Here is a 20808-nt window from a genome sequence, read left to right on the forward strand (position 1 = left end):
AGTAAAAGGCAGCGGTCGCTGCACTGGGGGAGCCCTGGAACACTTTCTGTGGGGCCGGCATGAGGGTCAGCCTGAATGGCAGCAGCGCCTCCTCACATGGTCAGAACCAGGAGAGAGCAGAGGGGCGCTGGGCGGGATGGATGTGTGGCGGAGGCTGGGGAGGAGTAGGGGAGGAGAGGAGAGGAGAGGAGAGGAGAGGTGGGGAGAGGAGGGGAGAGGAGAGGAGAAGAGGGGAGAGGAAGGGAGACGAGAAGCAGGGAGATAAGAGGAGGGGAGAGGAGGGGAGAAGAGAGGAGGGGAGAGGAGAGGAGGGGAGAGGAGGGGAGAGGAGAGGAGGGAAGAGGAGGGGAGGGGAGGGGAGAGGAGAAGAGGGGAGAGGAAGGGAGACGAGAGGAGAGGAGAGGGGTGGAGGGGAGAGGAGAGGAGGGGAGGGGAGAGGAGAAGAGGGGAGAGAAAGGGAGACAAGAGGAGGGGAGAGGAGAGGAGAGGAGAGGAGAGGAGAGGAGAGGAGAGGAGAGGAGAGGAGAGGAGAGGAGAGGAGAGGAGAGGAGAGGAGAGGAGAGGAGAGGAGAGGAGAGGAGAGGAGAGGAGAGGAGAGGAGAGGCGGGGGAGGGCGGTTCTGCATCCTAGAACTCATTTCCCCTGTGGCGGGGGCACGGTTATCGCAGTCTGTCGTAAAATAAAAAAAAAAAGAACTAACTTCCCAAAGGGGACAGCTGGAACAACATAAACTAGGAAAAAAAAACATGTACAAAATGTCACAGAAGTGTTTTGTTTCGGTTAATGAAGCATGAAGAGCTACCAGTCAGGGTTGCCGCGGGCCTAACAATGTGCTCTGTAGACATAATAAAAGATGGAACATAATTCATACTAATGTATCGCATAGAAGACATTTTCCCATACAGCCTGAGCATATTTGTACAATCATGGGGCTGGGGGAATGTGTGTGTGGCTTTCGCATGACAGCGATGACTGATGTCTTCACTTCATAACTGCTCACATCTATCAAGTAAACATAGCATTTCCACACACGCACTAGCGACCAGGGAGCTTTCTCCACGCCTATGCATCCTGCTCCGAAGTCACCTATGCATAACTTTCCTGAGCTCCTCCGTCCTACGCTCCCCCCCCATCATCCCATAAAGTGAGAGACGACTCCGGCGAGTCCGGGACTATCGATCCTGGTTTCCGTGTGAGCGCTGGGCGGTATTTATGGGGCGTGTCTGGAGTCCCCGGGTGGGAGGGGCCGAGAGCGGGAGCGGGAGTGGAGGGACTAAACTCCTGTGCAGAGGCAGATATGAGGGGATCTCGGCTGTGGATCACACCCTGTAAATTTCGGCTCCTATCTCACTGAGTTATGGTCCTTTTCTGCTGCCCTGGCGCTTTTTCCGGCACTCGGCGACCAGACTGAATTACTCCTGGAGCTTAGACACCGCTCATATGTATTGACCCGTCCTGAAACTGGTCACCTAGCCCTACTCCAGTTGGGCTTTAATGTGCTCGCTCTTTCTCTCTCTGGCTTCTCTCTTTCTCTCTCTGGCTTCTCTCTTTCTCTCTCTGGCTTCTCTCAGCTCTTACTTCCCTCTCTCTCATTTTCTATTTCTCTCCCCCTTTCTCACGTTCGCTCTCTCTCACTTTCTTCCTCCCTCTCCATCTCTCTGTCTCTCTCTCTCCCCCCTCCCCTCTCTCTCTCTCTCTCAAATCAAACTTTATTTGTATAGCGCATTTCATACACAAAGGCAACACAATGCGCTTTACAGAGAGCAATGGGGTGTGTGTGTGGGGGGGGGGGGGGGGGGGGGCATAGGTCCCACCCCTACATATTTCTCTCTCTCTCTCTCTGTCTGTCTCTCTCCCTCTCTCTCTGTCTCTCTCTTTCTCTCTCTCTTTCTCTCTCTCTTTCTCTCTCTCCCAGAGGAGCTGCTATGAGCACCATTACTCTTGATGGGTCCTCTGTGTTCCTCCCCCTCGCCCTACTCATTCTCATTCATGGCCCAGGCCCCACTTCCAACTGCATTAGAAAATTCCGCTTGATTTCCATCCAAATCCATATTCAAGTCAAGCGTTTTATTTCAACCATGTCCCGAAAAACGTTTTTAGAAAAACGCACTGCGTGACATATTTCAAATGAAAGGATTTGGCTTTCCATGTGCTGAGGAGCTGTCTCTCTCTTGATGCTCAATGGGAATATCATAACAAGGTCCACTCCACACATCAGGGAAGCTGAATCATATTTCATCAAGTGTCGGAGTTGTGATCTGAATAAGTATAAAATCGCATGATATAAAATCATATGGTAATACGCTTTTTTCCAATATGTTTTTTGACTTGCCATGCATTTTCATAGTATTGTAAAACTGTAAAATAATCAATCTGGGTGGAGTGGTTCTGTGCTGAGTTATTCAGCTGTGAAGTTCAGCCAGTAAACCTTCCACACCATCCTCCCAGCTGTCTGTCTGGGCAGCTCTCTGGGCTGTGGCTATGCGTGGGACTCCCAGGTTGTCTCTCTGTGCTCAGAGTGAACCAACACAGGTGTGTGTGTGTGTGTGTGTGTGTGTGTGTGTGTGTGTGTGTGTGTGTGTGTGTGTGTGTGTGTATGGAGGACAGTGGCATGCTGCCATACTGGAGTGGAATAGGTATGTCAAGACGGGAGAGACAGATTAACTGAAGTGCTCTAACTTGAAACGTGACACACGCACGCACGCACGCACGCACACACGCACACACGCACACACGCACACACACACACACCTGTGTTGGTGTTTGAAGTTCCTCAAAACTTCAATAGGTTTGTGTTTGTTATAATGGTTGTTCAGCCTCATGGGTTTCCAGCCCAGAGACATGAATATGGGGACTAGAATCTATATATCTGTCTATTACTGTCATGTCTGCTTACTATATTTCTCTTTTGATGTAAATATTCCAAACTCTTTTGAAACTTTTAATTAGAGATATTTAGATTAAAGAAAATAACAAGACTTAACAAGCTTAAATATTGTATAGTTATTAAGTAAACACTCAACACCTGCCATTTGCTGACAATCACAAGCTGTCAAAGCAGAAAGCAGGACAACATTCCCAAGGAAGGCTTTAATACAGCACATAGAGACTAATGTAATAATAATTACTTTACAAAAGGAATCATTCTCAAATTCAGTTAAACATGGATGTCTAAATATTCATTCTCAGATGTAATCCTGCATTTCCAAACTTTCTTAACAATATTTTACAGCCTGGACAGACAAGCAGTTCAACAATGTTGTGAATATCAAAATTCAGTAACGTCACACCAAGAAAAACTACGCAGAGTTCCAGTTCTAACGAGCTGAAATCAATATGACTGAAGTACCTGTGTTTTGTTCTTGGACAGGAGCAGGAGACGATGAGCCATGTGGCAGGTGGTATCACAGACATTCTCTGAGTATCACTTTAATTATTAATTTAAATGCAGTTGAGGGAACAGACAACAAAGAGCTGAGGAGGAATCTGCTGCCAGAAAGGGAGAAGAGAGAAGGGGAAGGGAGGAGGAGGAGGAGGGGGAGGAGGAGGAGGAGGGGGGGGTGGCCATGAATTATACATATATACCCCACAATCAGAGGTGCCTGCTTTATTTATGAGCTGAAAAAAAAGGTCTCCACCAGGACCGGGCTTTGTGTGCTGTGGAATGCAATAGGACTTCACTTAATACTTTATGACTGAAGTTTCTTCAACCCGCCTAACCACACACACAGACAGACACTGACTCCCAGAACTAGTCCCATCGCTCTGAGAGACGCCCATTCAAAGCTGTCTGGGAGTCTGTGAGGGCCCCGTCATTTGATGTTGTTACACTAAAGCGCGACAAGGGACAAAATTACAGTGGCTGTAACCAGAGCCCTGAGATATCACCTTTCTCAGGGATCGGTTTATGTTTCATGACAATCAGTCTCAACAGGATGTCTCATGTCATGCAGGGTCGGACTGCTGATAAAGAGACTGGCGGCCCTTTCACTGTGGAGCAGCCTGGGAAACGTCCCCCCCCCCCCCCCCCCCCACCACACACACACACACACACACACACACACACGTCCCACGCCACTCTGCTCTGCTACATCACGTCTGTCTGGCTGGACTCACTCCCCCATGTTTCCATCAGAGTGATGCCATGAACCACCAAAACGTCCCAATGACAGACACATGAAAGCGCAGTTTAGAATGGGATCGTGTGCTAATGTGCTTTCCCAGAGGCACAGTCATTTATTTAGACTTCCTGAACACTAATAGATTTGACGTTGTGATAACAAGGTCACATTTTGCCCACAGTAGCATAACAAATGTATTCCTGTTATGGCAAATTGTCCTTTGAGAATTGAGGGGATAGCAAAGAAATTAATTTATTTCCAGCGTCGCTAACATGTTCCTGCTGTGTCCTGCTGAACTAGACTGCGATGCTGAGTCTAGCCACGGCTTTCTTGCTACTTTTAAAAGAAATTGGGATGATTGGGAGCATTAAGCCTCGTTCCCAAATGTAGGTCAACGACATGAGAGCCGGCGCGGCGGCCTCCAGAGGGCGGCAGGCTGACCTGATCACATGTATCAGTCGCATTCCTTCAGTATCTGCCTTTGTTTATCTGAGGTGGAGAAACACTTCACATCCACTAATCCCACTCAGCAGGCCCAGCCGACTCCCACTGGCAGCCCATGATGGAGGTGGCCCTCCCCGTCAACCAGCTTGAACCGCGTCACCTCTGGCTAGAGTGAAGATGAGGAGCAACAACGGTAATCTAGAATAAATTCCTCTGCTAAATCCAGGATGTCAGCCTCCTCGTTCCCTCCGTATGCTTCAGTGCTCACAGGGGGCCTTTGTCTGTCTTTACCCAGAGTGCCACAGGGCAGGGCCGGGGCTGAGGGGGTCTTAGGATTTGCACCGCTGTGTGTTTGTAGGGATCAAACTGGAGGTCAAGAACGGATGAACGGCTTATCGATTTACAGATGAATTAAGAGTCTTCGAAAATCCTAGATATGTAAATTAAACCGACGTACTGACCACCGGACCCTCGGTCAGGAGGAGGAGAGACGGTCTCACACCATTCTGGAAAGCCCTTCAACTGTGCCACTGAAAAGGCATCTGACTTCACGATAGGAAGCAGTGGTTTTAGACATGATTTAGTCAAATTGACCAATATTGCCAAGTAAAACAATCCCTCTGTTGGAAGACACATTCACACTACAGCTCCGTACATCCGTGCCATGGAGGGGTAAGGGCCAGTGCACGTTCCCTATAGGACTGTAATAATTACACTGTATTGCCAAACAGAAATGTCATTGCACTTCATCAGCCTGTGAGCTCTCTATTGTGAGGCGTCAGTAAGGACAACGTTTGAGCTGGGAAAGAAGGGATGTCAATTTCAGAGGCCTCCTAAGCTATCAGCTGAACCTGTCTGCCTTGATGAACCATACGGGCCACGAGAAATGAGCCCGGAGTTCAACAGCCGCAGGATGAGCGTTAACAGTTGGGTGAGAGCAGATTGCCTCCATGTGCCTGCACATCGTTACCAGGGGAGGATTCTAAAGCGGCTCTGATTACAATAATCCTCCCAGAGACAGCAAGGAAATTAAAAACCCTCTGACATTTGACAAGGAGAGCGCATTAAGCCAGGGGTAGCTGTGAATGCCTGGTTATTTCTGGACAACAGTCTGGGGGCTGTACAGATCTTTACACCATTCAGTTGATATACTGTTTAACTGCCAAGGTTCAGAATAGCGACCTTAACAAATGATGCCGGTGTGTCATACTGCCGCTAGGAATGAACAGCAACGGTACTACCAGAGGAAGTCTAGGCTGCGCTTTATCATCTTCATCATCATCATCAGAGTTCGGTCCGTAGCTAACATCCTTGGTTTAGCAGGAAGGCTTGTGGGTCTGGTCAGTGTGAGCGCTGCTGCTGTCCTGATCTGGTCTAGCTATGGGGGGGGTCTTCACCCTCACTGCCACCCACCATGTGGATAATGAGCTGCACAGATAGCAGCCAGCGGAGCAGCAACCCCCCTCAGCCAATGAAACTTAACAGCCATGTCCAGATCAGGTCCCTCCTGCTGGGACTGACCAGCCCCGCTTCACACTCCTACGCCACCCACACACACACACACACACGCACACACGCACACACACACACACACGCACACACAGAGCCATGCACACCGGTCTAAAAAACATACACAAAAGAGTTTAGAGCAGAGAGAAAGCAAACCGATCTCTACCGATCTCTAAGTGTCAATGTGCTCGGCAATAGTAAAAGGCTATTAGAAGTCTGAGGAAATAGCTAAGTGGCAATGTGAAAATCTGTTGCAGTGTGTCAATTGTCAATTTTTTTGATCCAATGGCTATGCCAGACACATCACGTATGGTCTGCTTTAGCATTTAATCTAACAATACATCTTGAGACTGAGCACACTTGACAGTATTGTCGGCGCAGATGTGGTCAGATGTGGTCAGACGTGTCCAGGCTAGCGGTGATGGTGGTGTGGCCCTGGACAGATCGGGGGTGTCAAGACTGAGCATCTGGCCTCAACATGACCAAAAGGCGCTTTTTATGTCTGCCCAAGCCCAAGACAATCCCAGCCACGCACGCCCGTAAACCCCTCCGCACAGCACCTACCCCATCAGGTCTTTTCACTGTGGCTCAAAATATACTACCCGCGGCCAAAGAAAAGTTGACCACACAAAGACCTTTGTAAATTGCCATGACACACTCTTCCAGCTTGTAGCCAGTGAGCAATGTGATATTTTTCCCCTAGCTCATGCTATTATTTTTCTTTATAATGAAGATTAATGCAGATTCATGACTGAGCCAGGGCTACCAATTTAATTTTATTGGACTGATTGACCTAGAAAAACACTACTGTTGGAGAAGTTGGACTGTTTTGGGGGGCGTGAGAAAATGAGGGGTCTGGAAGGGGGGTTGGTGGCAGGCTTTGAAAGACACTCCTGAATGACAGACGTAGTTTTCCAATGATTGGTATTCAAGCAAACTGCTAAAGACACTGAGACGTGAGTAAACCAAGAGAATAAACAGACATTGTATAGTCTTAGTTTGGAATTTCAAACTATGGGCGTGTTTGGTAAAGCGAGAAAGACTTCGCCAAAGTCTCAAAAGAAACACCTGGGGCACGTTAGTTCCATGAAGAACATGCACGACTCATTGCCATCAAATGGCCTTCCTCTAGACAATGTTGCTTTCTAAAGCTTTTCTCTTGGCGAGCTCTTGAGAAACCTTGGGTGGCGATGTCTCGGAACAGAGAGAGGCCAGGCTCAGTCATCAGTCCTCTGCTTAGAGATGCATGTTATACCAGAGCTTACTGGATTAAATCTCTTCAGTTTAATGACCCACACTCTCTAGTTCACTGAGAAATCGCTTTCACTGGTCTATAGGAGGGCACCGCGGAATGCCGAATGTATCCTAAAGCATATTCATGTTTTCCCCCTGCTAATGAAAAATATTGTCTTTTCTTTAGACATGAAATAATTCAATTCTGGGTCAAGAGGCACTACAGTCCAATTCACACAGGCATGAGTGAATGCTTTTCTTCTTTTGCCTTGAGAGCTTGGTAATGAAGTGCACTTCTTATTTGCAGGCCGGCGTTTAGCCGCCTCAAGTCAATCCTAGCATTTGATTCGGGGATTCTGGATCACACCCTCGGGGGGAAAGCAGCCCTGGTAATGTCAGCCATGCTTTCAATGTGGAAAGCTTTCTGGCGGCTCCTGCTCTCTCTCTCTCGCGCGCACGCACGCACGCACTCAGCGCAGAGAGAACGCCCTGCACTTTTCTTAACTCTTGACTTGGAAACGTCCAAACTCCTCAAGTGGGACACCGTCAAAGCAGAGAGACAGCACGACAATAGCTCCAGCAAACGTCCTGTCTGAATAGGGCTGAGCTGTCGGGCTGCTGTCACGGCATGCTAATGGCTCCACCGCACCTCTCCCTGCCCCAGCGAGAGGCCACCGGGGTTAATTAACATGACAACAGGGACACTGGAAGCGAGGCCGTCTCCGGACACTGCACACGGGACGGCCGAGATGACTTTTCCACCCCGAATGAAAATGGGAGGCTTTGATTTCCTAACGACAGATGGACGGGGTCGCCACATCTTTGTCTAAATAATTAACCAGCCTTTCCACACATTATCTCCACAGGCAGGGAGCTCACCGAGGGTGCTGAACATGGGATCCCAGAGACAGGGATGCATCTCCACACCAGGCAGGCCCGGGGAGGAGGAGGAGGAGGAGGAGGAGGAGGAGGAGGGGGGCTCCAGACACGGCTTTTGTCTGTCTGTTTGACTGTGTGCTGTGTTGATGAAGTGAAGAGGCTAATCGGGGGTTGTGGAGCCATTCACTCTGGGCCACTGTACAACATGGGCCCATTTGAGGCGATTGTTGGCGCTGCCACAATAGCCCCCCCGTTTAGACATCAACAGAGCGCATAAGCAAACACGTGAGTCAATGATGTGGACGTGAAGTGTGGGCATGTATGCTCTTCACACACAAACGCTTCCGTGAAGGAGACTTTGGTGTTCAGTCCTGGCTAAGATATTGAAAACGGAACCTCCAATCTGGTTGAATATAATTTCAAATTCTAAACAAAATCAGGAGGAATCTTGCATGAATAACATACAATTCAGTTTTTGTTATGGCTCAGAATGGCTCAACTTCATCCATCTGAAAGTTGAAGGTAAACAAATGCAAATAGACATGCTTGTTAGAATATCGGGAGAACAAGATGTTCATTAAGGAATCTCTGGCATTTTCAGAGCTTCAGCAATGTTAGCAGGGTAGATTATGAAAACAATATGCTGTGCTTGGACTTGCAGCCAGCAAAAACCTTTTCAAACATAAAACTGATGAATGACTGGGGAATGACTGGTGCCAAGAACCAATGTTGGCCATCACAGTGGAAACGAGAGAAACAAGTTTCACTGCATTAAAGTGAAAACAAAAGAGTCGCTTCTTACAGAGGGCAGCCATATCTCTCCACGAACACTGACTAGCTCGTTGCTTATTAGGAATGACCTCGAAAAACCTCTTCTGAAAAAGAGAATAACTTCATATTGGTCACACTTTACAATAAGGGTCACAAAAAACATTAGTTAACTGTTAATTAATGCTTATTTAGGGTTAGGTTAGGTTACTAATGTTAATTAATACCTTAGTTAAGGTTAGGGTTAGGGTTAGGTGAGTTAACCTTAGTTAACATAAATAGCATTAGTAAATGGTTAATAGAGACATTAGTTAACTGTTACCTAATGCTTAATAACGCATTAACTAATTCTTATTAATGTACCCTTATTGTAAAGTGTTACCTTCACATTTAAATTTTGTATTCTTTAGCAGATAGTTGCACAGTTGAGCTTGCCCCAGAGCGTAATTCAATAATGTAAGGCATTCGTCTTTAAAGATGAACCCAGCGAACGCTAACCTGCACTGTTTGCATGCAGATCTTGGGGCTGTGCATACAAGGAAGTGTAATAAGGCTAGACTGAGATTTTTACCTCAAAGCTACTTACAGGAAGTTGAAGTAAAACTGATTATCCTGGCCTAAATGCATTGCTCAATAACTCTGGTTCGGTTTCCTTTTACATCTGAAGTGTACTCATATCACCATGAGACTGATTTGAATTGCAAAGGAGTGTAGCAATATTTAAGATATAAAAGAGAAGGCGCAATTTCATATGGCGTGAACATACAACATTGATTGTGATTCATCTTTACACCAAAAACGTGAGTGAAGTCAGCAAGAGGAATATAGCAACATGTTTCCCTCATTTCAAAAGATTCATGTAGTCATTACAATCAGAGAGGGCGGCCAAATCATAATTTAGTACCCTGATTGGCCGACAGTATTGAGCACAGCTTCCCTTACAAATAAATGTGTATCCTTAAACATTTCAAGATGATTTATAATACAGACTTCAATAGTATAGTGCGCGAAAGGCCAACATTTACACAAGACAGTTTGTTTTTGTAACGGTGCACCATTCCCAGTGAACACACCGTATGACGCAAATACAGTCAAGGATGAGATCCTGTTTGTCATCGCCTTGGCAATGATGCGCTTCTCGTGAGCACATATTCAGACACGTTTTTTTGGAGCATCAGGGGAGAGATGAAAAGCAAACGGCGACATGCTCTCCTGAAAGTAAGTAAGTAAGTAGCCTTTAGAAACACTGGGCCTCATTCACCAACGAAGTTAAGAAGTTCTTAAGAAGCATTTCTTCTTAAACTGTACTTACGCTGTTTCTAAGAAAATTCGGGCATTCACCAATGTTTTCTCATCTGGGATTTGTTCTCATCTAAGAACAGAATATACGAACACCGAATAGCAGTCGTAGGCCATTTGAGTGCGGAAATGTAGACTATGCAAAATTGGTGATTGCGGTCACCTCAATTCTACAGTTGGATGATATATGATTGAAATACAATTACATCTGCATAATTCCCAATAACGTGTCCTAATCATAACCATAATTTCCATTGTAAACGTGTGCGTCAGAATATCTGATATGTCATTGTTTAAATCATTTCGCTCCGAATTGCTTGTTATTCATGTTGATCAGTCTTGAAGATGTCGATAAAATATTTAGATTGCGTGTTAATAATTTGTGATTTTGGTGTAAATTAATGTGTGTTGTGTTTTGTTTTAATTCTTTGACTGTTCTGCAAAAGCACCGTGAGATTTCGCTGTAGCCTACTGTATATAATACCAACAAATCCATGACCATTTCATCAATTGGTGATTGCGGTCACCTCAATTCTACAGTTGGATGTGTGTTAGTGCGCTAGACGGAGAGTCTGCTGCGGAGAGGGTAGTAGTCCGTGTCCCTGGTGTCTGTATCCATATCGCCAGCGGCCCGCACACCCAACAGTGCTGTTATCCCTATTATGGCACCCAGTGGCGATTTTAGCATGGCATTTCTGGAGGGGCAGTTTTATATTACGTCACCATCACAAGAACTAAAGGTAGCCAATTAGTCTACGGTAGGTACATCAGAGCAGAGGCTACAACACACAAAGATAACGACACATTAACACACGCAGAGGGCTAATTAGACCCATAAGAGAGCGCATGCCCGGTCCAGGGTTCTGAAAGTGACAAGTGTGCGCCCATCAGACCTGGGCACTACGCATAACCTAGTACTCCAATTATATCACAGCCAAATAGTCTACTACAGTGACGGCGCACTGTCCACATTAGTCATCATGTCCAACAAACTATGCTATCAGAGGTGCAACAGAATCGCCATACGAACCGATATGCGCGCGCGCGCACACACTCACGCACAAAGATGAACTCACCAATGCAGCTCACTTGAATAGGAAGGTAGCGCGGCGGTTCTTTGCGTGCGCAAACCTCTCGATGACTTTACTGTTGAAGTCAATTTGTCCCTGGATGAACGGGTTTTCAATGGAAAGCATAGCCAGGGCGTTCAGTCGCTGTTGTCCCATTGTGTTTCTTGCGAATGTTTTGATTCTCTTTAATGTTGAAAAGTTCCTCTCTGCCTCGGCGGAGGTCATGGGAGTTGTGATGATGATCTTCAGCAGGGTGCAGGTTTCAGACAAGGCCTCTTGCAGGTTGTTCTCGTGAATGGTCTGGAATAGAGTCAGTGCTGATTTTCCTGTATGCAGCTCAGTGTGTCGATAGAGAGTAGCCAGCTCTGTTTGCAACTTCTCCTTCTTGTTAAGGGCTGTGGGCCAGAGCTTGATAGCACAGCTGAGTTGAGCCAGCGACAAACTGGGTCTCTCTCAATTGTGCGGCCACTTCCTCCCTGTAAACCTCATACATGCAATCCAGGAGTTCGTTCTGTATGGTGCTAGATGTTCCCTTGAAGTAAGGTTGCGCGTCATAGTGTCGTTTTAGCCGGGTGTCCCCCTCACACATCGTCTCAAAAATGCACCGAAAAATGCCTGGGTTCAGTGAGTTCGCTGACTCGTCGTGACCACGCAAACCCATTTCACACTTCCCACAGAGTTTGATACAAGTGATCAGCCTCCCCAGAACATACCGATTCTCCTCGGTCTGTTTGTTGTGCTCCGCGATGGAACGGCGAAACGCATCAGAGCTGTGCCTGGACGTTGAGCTGCCCCAGTAAACCCAGCTTCATGGCACAGTTCAGATGGGACGCAGAGCTTTCATGCTTCGCTGTTCTTTCTGAAAGATGTTTAATGTCTTTGAATCCAGACGATGCCCAAACAGAGTCTCCACCAAAAAGAATACACGGGAAACAGAACAGCGCACTTTTCGAGGTGCTAGCAGTTAGCCACTTCTTTTTTTCAAACCATTCCTGTTTGAAGGTACGGGTTAGCTTTTCTCCAGCCTGAAGCAGCACCAATTCTTCTGGTCGTGTGGCCCTAAACGTTTTATTTCCAGTTTCTCTTCCAGTTTCAATGTACTAAACCGCACATTCAACAAATAATCTACACTATTCATTTTTGTTGCACCTGAAAACACTTTAAATCTCTACAAAACTTTAGCTAGCAGCATTGGCTAACGTAGATCGACAATGACGGTGACCCAGTAGTTCAACTTTGATCAACGTTGTTTTATTATTCCCTCGCTAAACCTGTTGCCAGGTAGATTTCGTAGGGGCAGAGACTTTTCTGCCCCTCCACCCAATGAAATCTGCGTGATATTTTTTCACATTACTCCCGACCACGCTCACATTGTCGCTATAGCAACAGTAGGGGAGAACGCTTCGGTGCCCCTCTGCCGAGTCAGAGCAGTCTGTGACACACTCATACAAAGGGAATTACTGCAAAACAGCACTATACATAGTGTCAGTCAGGTTTATTATATTTATACATGCTATTTTAACCACTGAATCACTATTTTGTATTAATTATAAATTAGATTTTTCCGAAACACAGTTGTAGGCTAAGATGCATCTTGCACAACAGCGCCACCTCTGGTGGGGCACTGCCCCACCTGCCCCTAATGTAAAATCGCCACTGATGGCACCAACGCACTGGTCGAACTCGGACAACGGTGGGCACGCCGGCCCCCCTCCAGTAGCCTGCATATTTCTCCTCAAGATTAAACATTCACGATTCCTTTATTTGTCACATGCAGCCTAATGTCCAGTCACAGTGAAGTGTTGCTGCCGGCTCCAAGGTTATGATCATTACAGATAAACTCCAATACTCAATTTACAAATGACACAATAAGGACCATTTCTACAGTAGCCTATGTAGATAAGATCAGATACGTAGCCTTGTATATTGTATTCTATCACGTTGACATTTTGCACTGTTCTGCCTCGCTATGTTTATGCACAAAGGCAAATTCCTTGTAGTAGGAGGCCTACTTGGCTGAATTAAAATCAGATTTTGATTGCCCACGCTGGATTCGACATGTAGTCCTCTGACTTGCTAACACACCTGACACAACCCCACCTAAACCATTATGCTATCGAAAAGCTGGCGAGTTGAGAGCGCGAATTAGTGGTATTCATTCAGAGAAGTGACATCTGCACACAACCCTGTAGTTGCATATCCTTATATGGGGCTGGCAGGGAGTTTACCTATGCTAATTCATGTGAGCGGCCACGAGCTTTGAACTTGAGAAGAGAAGGCATTTGCGAACTCTTCCACCGGTTTACGAACACGTCGTGAATCAGACGGGAGCTTTCCTTAGAAACGTTCTTAGGAAGAAATTTAAGAACAGAACTTGAGAAGATATTGGTGAATAAGGCCCAATGGTTCTCGAGCCTAGTGGCCCATAGGGCCGGAGCCTATCTCCTGATTCCTTAGCGTGAGTCAGCTTGATGTACAAGTACACCCCCTGGACATGACGCTAGTATGTGGCAGGGACTTACACCCAATCCAGTGCTAAGCAGGGATGCATTGGGTACCATTTTTATAGTCTTTGGTATGACTTGGCTGGGGAACAAACCCCCAACCTCCCAATCTCAGGGCAGACACTCTAACCACAAGGCCACTGAAATGCTCTCCTGAAAGAGAAAACTGTAAACATCTGCAAACAAGTGTGAAGGTGAACATTCGCTCGATCGATGTTTGCATCCCATTCTAGAATTCACCCTCCGGAGTCTGACAGTCTGAACCAGAGCGTGGGCTGGTCTCAGTGTGAGGGACAGAAAGAAGACACTTTGACAGGGAGGAACAGAGGGCATAATTTAGCAAATCTCTCTCCAGTCTCCATCATGTGTGGGAGCAAGGCCGGGGTGTCATCCTGCTCCCTGGTTCTTCTCCCAGAAATCCCAGTCCACAGTCTGCTCTGCACAACTGTTAGGGCCTTGTCAACAGCTCAGGGGGAGGCTGAGAGAACATGTCAGCACCATCTTTTCAGAGGAGCTGTCAACACTAGCTCTGTATCAACCATCCTCAGGACAGGGCACGGAAAACAAATAATCCCGTAGGGAAGGGCTTCGTACATTAAAAATATCCTGCTGCAAATTTGAATTAACAGATATTTTCACTCATATATACTTTTTTCACTCATATATAACATGCTATATAGATATGTGTGAGAATCACTTAATTAACATGTGCAGAGACGTTGGTGAGAGTGGTAGCTAACATCCCAGGGTGCCGTGCGGTTCACCTTACCTTGGAGCACTGTTTGTGATTCTGACACCAGACCAAGGATCCGTTATTCTGGAACACAAAAGAAGAGAAGACCTTGAGTTCAATATGATTGATGCCATTTGCCATACAAACCATAACAAATGCAATCCAAGACACACAACGTCCTTGACTTTTCAATCGTCATCTAGCATCCATGATAATAGCGCATGGGAGTGTTCTGAATGCCTTTGTTCTCACTCATTACAGCATGAGATGCCAATTACCGTCGGATAAATACACAAAGCAAAAGAGAGTCTTTGAGATCAGTGGAAGAGAGTCTGTGTGTAATACGAGGAAGCAAGGTCAGAGCTGAAGGGGCGGAACTCTGGTCAGTTTCAGAGCTGACCTCAGCTCTTATCAGGGTCTGTTTGATCTCCCCAACAGACTCACCCCACAGGTCACACAGACAGGAACTGATGTCAGCACTCCTGAGTAGACTGCAGACACCTTCAATTCCCTCTAATGGCTCTGGAAGTGCCACCTTCTAAGCACCACAAATCCCAGCATTTGGTCCTAATAGAGCTGGCTAGAGACAGAGTGCCTCTCAGTCACTGTGAGCAGGACCAGGATGGTAAATGACTCCTGTGAGTGGCCATTTCCTGAGCTCAAATAGAGCAGGGAACCACAAGGCTATTCTCACCAATTATGCTTTCACTTGTAGATTGGATAACCTGTATGATAAATGATCATTTGACAAAATGGCCAATTAATTAACTCATGGGAGGGCTTCACATGCCTCCGTTTCCAGATAGGTGGCTCAAGTGGATCTGTTGTGGTAGCGTGTGGTGTCTTGCTGATGTATTGATCAATCTGAATAGCTACAGTCAATTTTCTGTAACTATAAACAGTTGGGAAAATCCAGATGTGAGAAATTTAAAGGAAAGCTTCTCAATAAATCCAATGCGTAGACATTTCCATTTGCTAGTATATATGTTACAAACGAATAGTCGTCGCAAGCTACGAATCTGTGCTTTGTTCTGTGCTATAAGACACTGACAGGCGACATGGCCAAACTTTAAGGGTCTGCAAGCAAAACGTCTGCTGAAGTTCAATGTCAAGTTCAAAGCCTTCTCAAACAATGTAATCCAGTAGAAATTCCCAGGGAGACCTCGGGGGGAAAACTTATCATTAGAGGGTTTAATTTGCCATCCAGTACCCAGCTAGTGTTGTGCTTTTGGTGTCAAGGATAATGGCCAGTCGGCTTCAAAGGCATTCATGATTGTATGACGAGGCTGAGAACAGAGAATTTCCTCCTATAGAGGTGCGCTCCACAAACCTGTAGGTAATTGCAATTAAAATGTCTTCCCCATACAGTAGAAGCGGTATGCATTGGAAGACAAACAAATCTTACTGTTTTATTAGCTCACAAACCCTCACAGTTTGGGTGACTGATGGTAATGCACCTTTGGGATCTGGGTTGCACAACAGTTTTGATTGAAATATTGGGCTGTAAAACATGACTAAATCCGTTGACAGGCGAATGAATGTATCCAATCCAAAGACAGAATGATTTAACAGCTAGTTTTCAGTAAATAACATTTTCACTGGTGAACAATCACCTGAAAATAATTCCGACAGATTGTCCTAAATCACCGGCCCTGTCTGCGACACCTCTCTTCTGCCAGCGACGTCGGACAGACAGGGTCTAATTTTGCTGTGTGACAGCATCCCTGCAAGCACCACAGCTCAGCGGGATGTTGGCTCAGCTGTCCAGGCCTGACCTCGTCATGTCAGGGACCAATGGGGAATAATTATAGGTCAGGGCTTCATCCCTTTGACTCAACAGGGCATTCCCTGCAGGGTCGACATTAGCCAGGGCTGAGGACTATCTGTCAAACACTATAATCAACCTACGCTATCCAGACATTGGCTAAAATGACTTGGGCTGAACCCAAACATTGCTGTGTGTGTGTGTCGTGGCTGAGGTGCACCCTGGGCTCTCTCTGTGTGTCACTGGGAGAGTTATGTAAACAGGAGATTCATCTCACAGTTGTATTATGGCTCGTGTCAGCTGAGCAGTCCGAGCAGGTGGCCAGGGGGCACGTTGTATCGTCTAGACTTCTGAGAGGAACATGGATAAAACCCCGCTTCCCCTTTGAGGACAAGATCCCAGCTTTTGAAAAGGGAAATATTTTGTTTCTCAGAGGCTTCTTTGATTTTGGGTAAGCCAATCCCCGCATATTTTGACGTCAGTTAGTCTTTTTTTTTTTTAAAGAATATTCTGTGTACAGTAGATCACCGAGCCGTTGGTGTTGATGGATATCCAGGGAGCTCAGAAAATAGCGAGTAGGCCTGTGTGTCCTCGTACATCACTGACCGAGCCCGGAGACAGGCCAGGGAGCAGCCTCCCCGTGTCCTTCAACTACCCAGGGGCTCCAGACAATGAACCAAAATAACCAGCCTCCCCGCCTGCAGGTCAAGGCACTGCTGACTGCTGAAATAAATGCTCTCACGGTTTGTGGAGAGTATGTGTGTGGTCTGAGAGAACTCAATTGATTACTTATTCAAGCGCGTTAACTAGATGAAAGGGGTATGAGATCATGTTCATATTAAAATCCAAAGGTATCTTTTATTACGGTCCATGTTATCACATTCTGTGATGGTGTTGCAGCTATATCCAGCCAGGAATGTGGGCTGTTTGTCAGGGGAGGTACTCCAGGGTGTAGCAGCGCTGGGAGGAGAGATTTACAGACAGGACTGTCCTGATTTAAAAGCTTTTACAGCGAGGTGAGGCCAAGCTACATAGACCCCTATTCATGCTCTGTCTTCGCTAATGAAAAACTCCACACATGAGACGAGTGGTGGCTGTGGTTTGATTCCATCCCAAGTTGTTTCATATCAAAGACGATGTAAGGGTGACACAGAAAAACGGCTTGCCCATATTTTTCTTTCCTTTGCTGAAAACACAAGTCTGAAGTGTGATACTTAAGCTTCAATACTCTGCACATTGGGAATGAAAGGGTGAATTTAAAATGTTTTTTTTTTTACACTGTTATAACAAGACCTCATGGACACACCTTGTTTTAGCTTTATAGCTTCACTCATAAATAATCCAACACATGGCTGATACTTTCAGAATGCATTAGTGAACAGAGACCCCAGTTCACTCTTAATATTTAAAAATGTCCAGCAGGCATATTTATGACTGGGTGTTCCCCTCTGTCTATTCTGAGAGGGTGACAAGTCCCTCATAAATTAAGTGTCAATAAATGCATGTATTTGGAAATAGTTCTGCATCAATAAATCTGTAGTTGCCATACATTTAAAAACAAATACTCAAGTCTGTTCCAACTCTGAATCTCCACTGCTTGCTCCTACCTCTCAATAATTCATGATCAGTGCGAATCAAAACAAAAAACCTCTTGGATACTGATGTAGCCAGATTCAGGGCACGGGAGTTAACGGCTGGGAGTTACAATCCCTCCAGTTACATTTCAATTGCTAATAGATTTAACCAAATCTAACAATATTATTAAAGGAAATAAGAAAAGCAGAGAAATTTGAGCTGTTGAATGAATTGTCTGTTGCACAATAGTCACAATAAAGAGCACTCCATACATAATACTTTGTTTGTTCTTATGAGAAATTTCAAAAATCACACACTACATGTCCTTCCACTTGACATACTGCTGAAAGGTTTCATTATCATCAAACATGAAATGTTGTACGTCTTGGTTTCCTTATCCAGTATTAAATGACCCCAAAGCATGGATGCTTTCCAAGTTGAACTAGGAGGTCAGCCTTCTTGGTCATCTGAGTGGAGCTGCTCGCTATCTGCCTGCCGCTGTAACTAGATCTGGCCAGTGGAAGCACATCCACCTGTGGGTGGTGCTGACAGAGCATGCTCCAGGGTTGTGGCAACAGCACATTAGAGCTTATCACATTTAGCCCGAGTGGACGCCTGCATTTAGCAGGAAGGTGACCTCACAGGGACAGCATCAGTGGGTCAGTGTCTCCTCTATGAGTCTACAAGGTGTGATGCTGCAGGGGCCTGGGATAAGAGCAGGGGCCAGGGACAGAAGCAGGGGCCAGGGATAAGAGCAGGGGCCGTGGACAGAAGCAGGGGCCAGGGACATAAGCAGGGGCCAGGGACAGAAGCAGGGGCCAGGGACACGAGCAGGGGCCAGGGACAGAAGCAGGGGCCAGGGACACGAGCAGGGGCCTGGTATAAGAGCAGGGGCCAGGGACACGAGCAGGAGCCTGGGATAAGAGCAGGGGCCAGGGACACAAGCAGGGGCCAGGGGGGGCAGTGGGGTGGTGGTGGTGGTGGGGGGGGGGGGGCATGTGTTTTTGCAGCTGACCAGACCTCCTATTTCCATATGAAAGGCCTGTTGAGAACACAGTGCATTTGACAGTCTTAAAAGAGTATCAACAACAATTGCCTTCTATTCTTAGACCAAGCTTGCTCAACCAGCCCCTTACCACCGGCCAGTAACGCACCTCTCTTTACATAAACACTTCCTTTTCATTTCCTCCACCCTGAATGTACCTGAGGTCAACCACAGCTACTCAAGCACACAGTCAATTATCTAGTCAATGATCTCTTCATTATCGGTGCGCTTCTTCAATTTCTCTTCTGTTGTATTGAGAGAGTTAGCCAGGACAGTGAGTGAGATGTTGCTATTTCTCTTTAAACAAACGGATCAATACCCGATTGCCCTATTCCACCTGTCAAAACTAAATATATTGTTTTTGTGTGTTAAAAAAAAAAAAGAATGTCTTTAAACATAAACTTATCCAATATAGTGATTCTTGGAACCAGCTACTTAATTAAAGTTTCACATTCCTTTGCAATGATTCTTAACACATGCCAATTACCAATAAAGGAAGGGCCAGATAGAAAAACAGAATGAAAGGCTCAACTTCTTCATCCTTGCAAATGCAAATGCAGGGCGGAAAGAAGGCAGCAGATAGAGGTGAAAGAGAGCCGAGAGGAGGGCTCCGCGGCCAGCTCTTTGACCGGAGTCTTCACAGAGAACAGTGTGTCCAGTGAAGGGTGAAAAACAACTTCTGACACCACATACCAAATCACCCAGAGGACAAGGCTAGATCTTCACAAAAAAACTACTGCAAACATCAAACATAGACAGCTTCACACGTCGTAGAGGGACATTATTGTGGATTTATTGTCTGGGTTTTGAAGGTTCTCTGTGAGGCAAGTGAATATGTGGTGGGGAAGTGTCTCATATGGGTAGTAGACCTCAGCTTTGAGAAACAATATACTTCAACCATGGGGTCACAGGTCACACCACGACGTTCTCACACTTCATATAAAAAACATCTCTCAGATTTCTCACACTGGAAAACAAATAAATCATGAAATGTGAACAATAATTTCCATCTGGCCTATGTATATTATCCATGCACATGTTTATGCAATGTTATTTTAAGTGATATAGTTGAATAGACTAGTGCTTACAGAAGAATGCAGACATCAGCCACCATTTGGTAATAATTTAATCTGACACTTTTCTGGAACAGTTTCCTTAATATTAATGTTATAGGAAAATATCACCTGGAAAAAATTATCCATGCTGCTTACTCAAGAATATAATATTTCAACACCACTTAATTATTGTTGTCTATTCGTGTGATGAGCTGCAACGCTTATTTACAAAAGGACAAGTAGTGTGGTACATAGTCGTCTATAAATATACATTGCAAATGAAAGGAGGGTGTACATTTTTTTGTTAGGAAGCATACACAATTGAGTAAAACTTTTACAGACTGTGAGCAACATGCTCCTACCTGAGAGTGCTTGAAAAACGCGGAGATGCGAGTGATGTGCAGGCTGAGACATCTCGAGGCGCATCTCGCTCTGTAAATGCTGCCAGTGAAGAAGGAGTCATCGTGCTTCCTCGCGGACACGTTTCCCTGAGTGGACAACACTATAATCCAGAGACACAGGGTCACACACGCATGTACGCTCCTGGGAAACATGGTCCGATGCTTCTGGTTTTTTATCCCTCCACAGATCGGACTACACTGCGTGTGGACTCCGCCGGAGAAACTAAAGAAACTTCAATTATACACAGGGGAGGAGTCACTGGCTCATGTGCCCTGCTATTGGATGATCGCGGGGTGATTGGCGAATACAGCGGGTGCCGCGGAGCAGGTAGACTAGGCTACTGTCGTAGTCCTGTAGTCGTACTGTAGTCCTCTGTATTGAGGAATAATGTAAATAGAACGATTTA

At 46.0% G+C, this 20808-nt stretch overlaps 1 protein-coding gene across 1 annotated transcript in view; it reads right to left on the bottom strand.

Moving 5' to 3' along the window:
- anos1 (anosmin 1) overlaps positions 1 to 20554 on the bottom strand; it is a gene marked incomplete at both ends in the record, with an annotated part of 42908 nt that extends 22354 nt beyond the window's left edge. The window contains 4 exons of the mRNA XM_084442907.1: positions 97 to 154; positions 11385 to 11623; positions 14597 to 14644; positions 20363 to 20554. Of these exons, the coding sequence (XP_084299033.1) occupies positions 97 to 154; positions 11385 to 11623; positions 14597 to 14644; positions 20363 to 20554 (537 nt within the window). The remainder of the gene's footprint in view (positions 1 to 96; positions 155 to 11384; positions 11624 to 14596; positions 14645 to 20362) is intronic.
- Positions 20555 to 20808: the final 254 nt, after the last annotated feature.

The sequence above is a fragment of the Borostomias antarcticus genome (genome assembly GCF_949987555.1).
Source record: "Borostomias antarcticus genome assembly, chromosome: 9".
Classification (NCBI taxonomy): Eukaryota; Metazoa; Chordata; class Actinopteri; order Stomiiformes; family Stomiidae; genus Borostomias; species Borostomias antarcticus.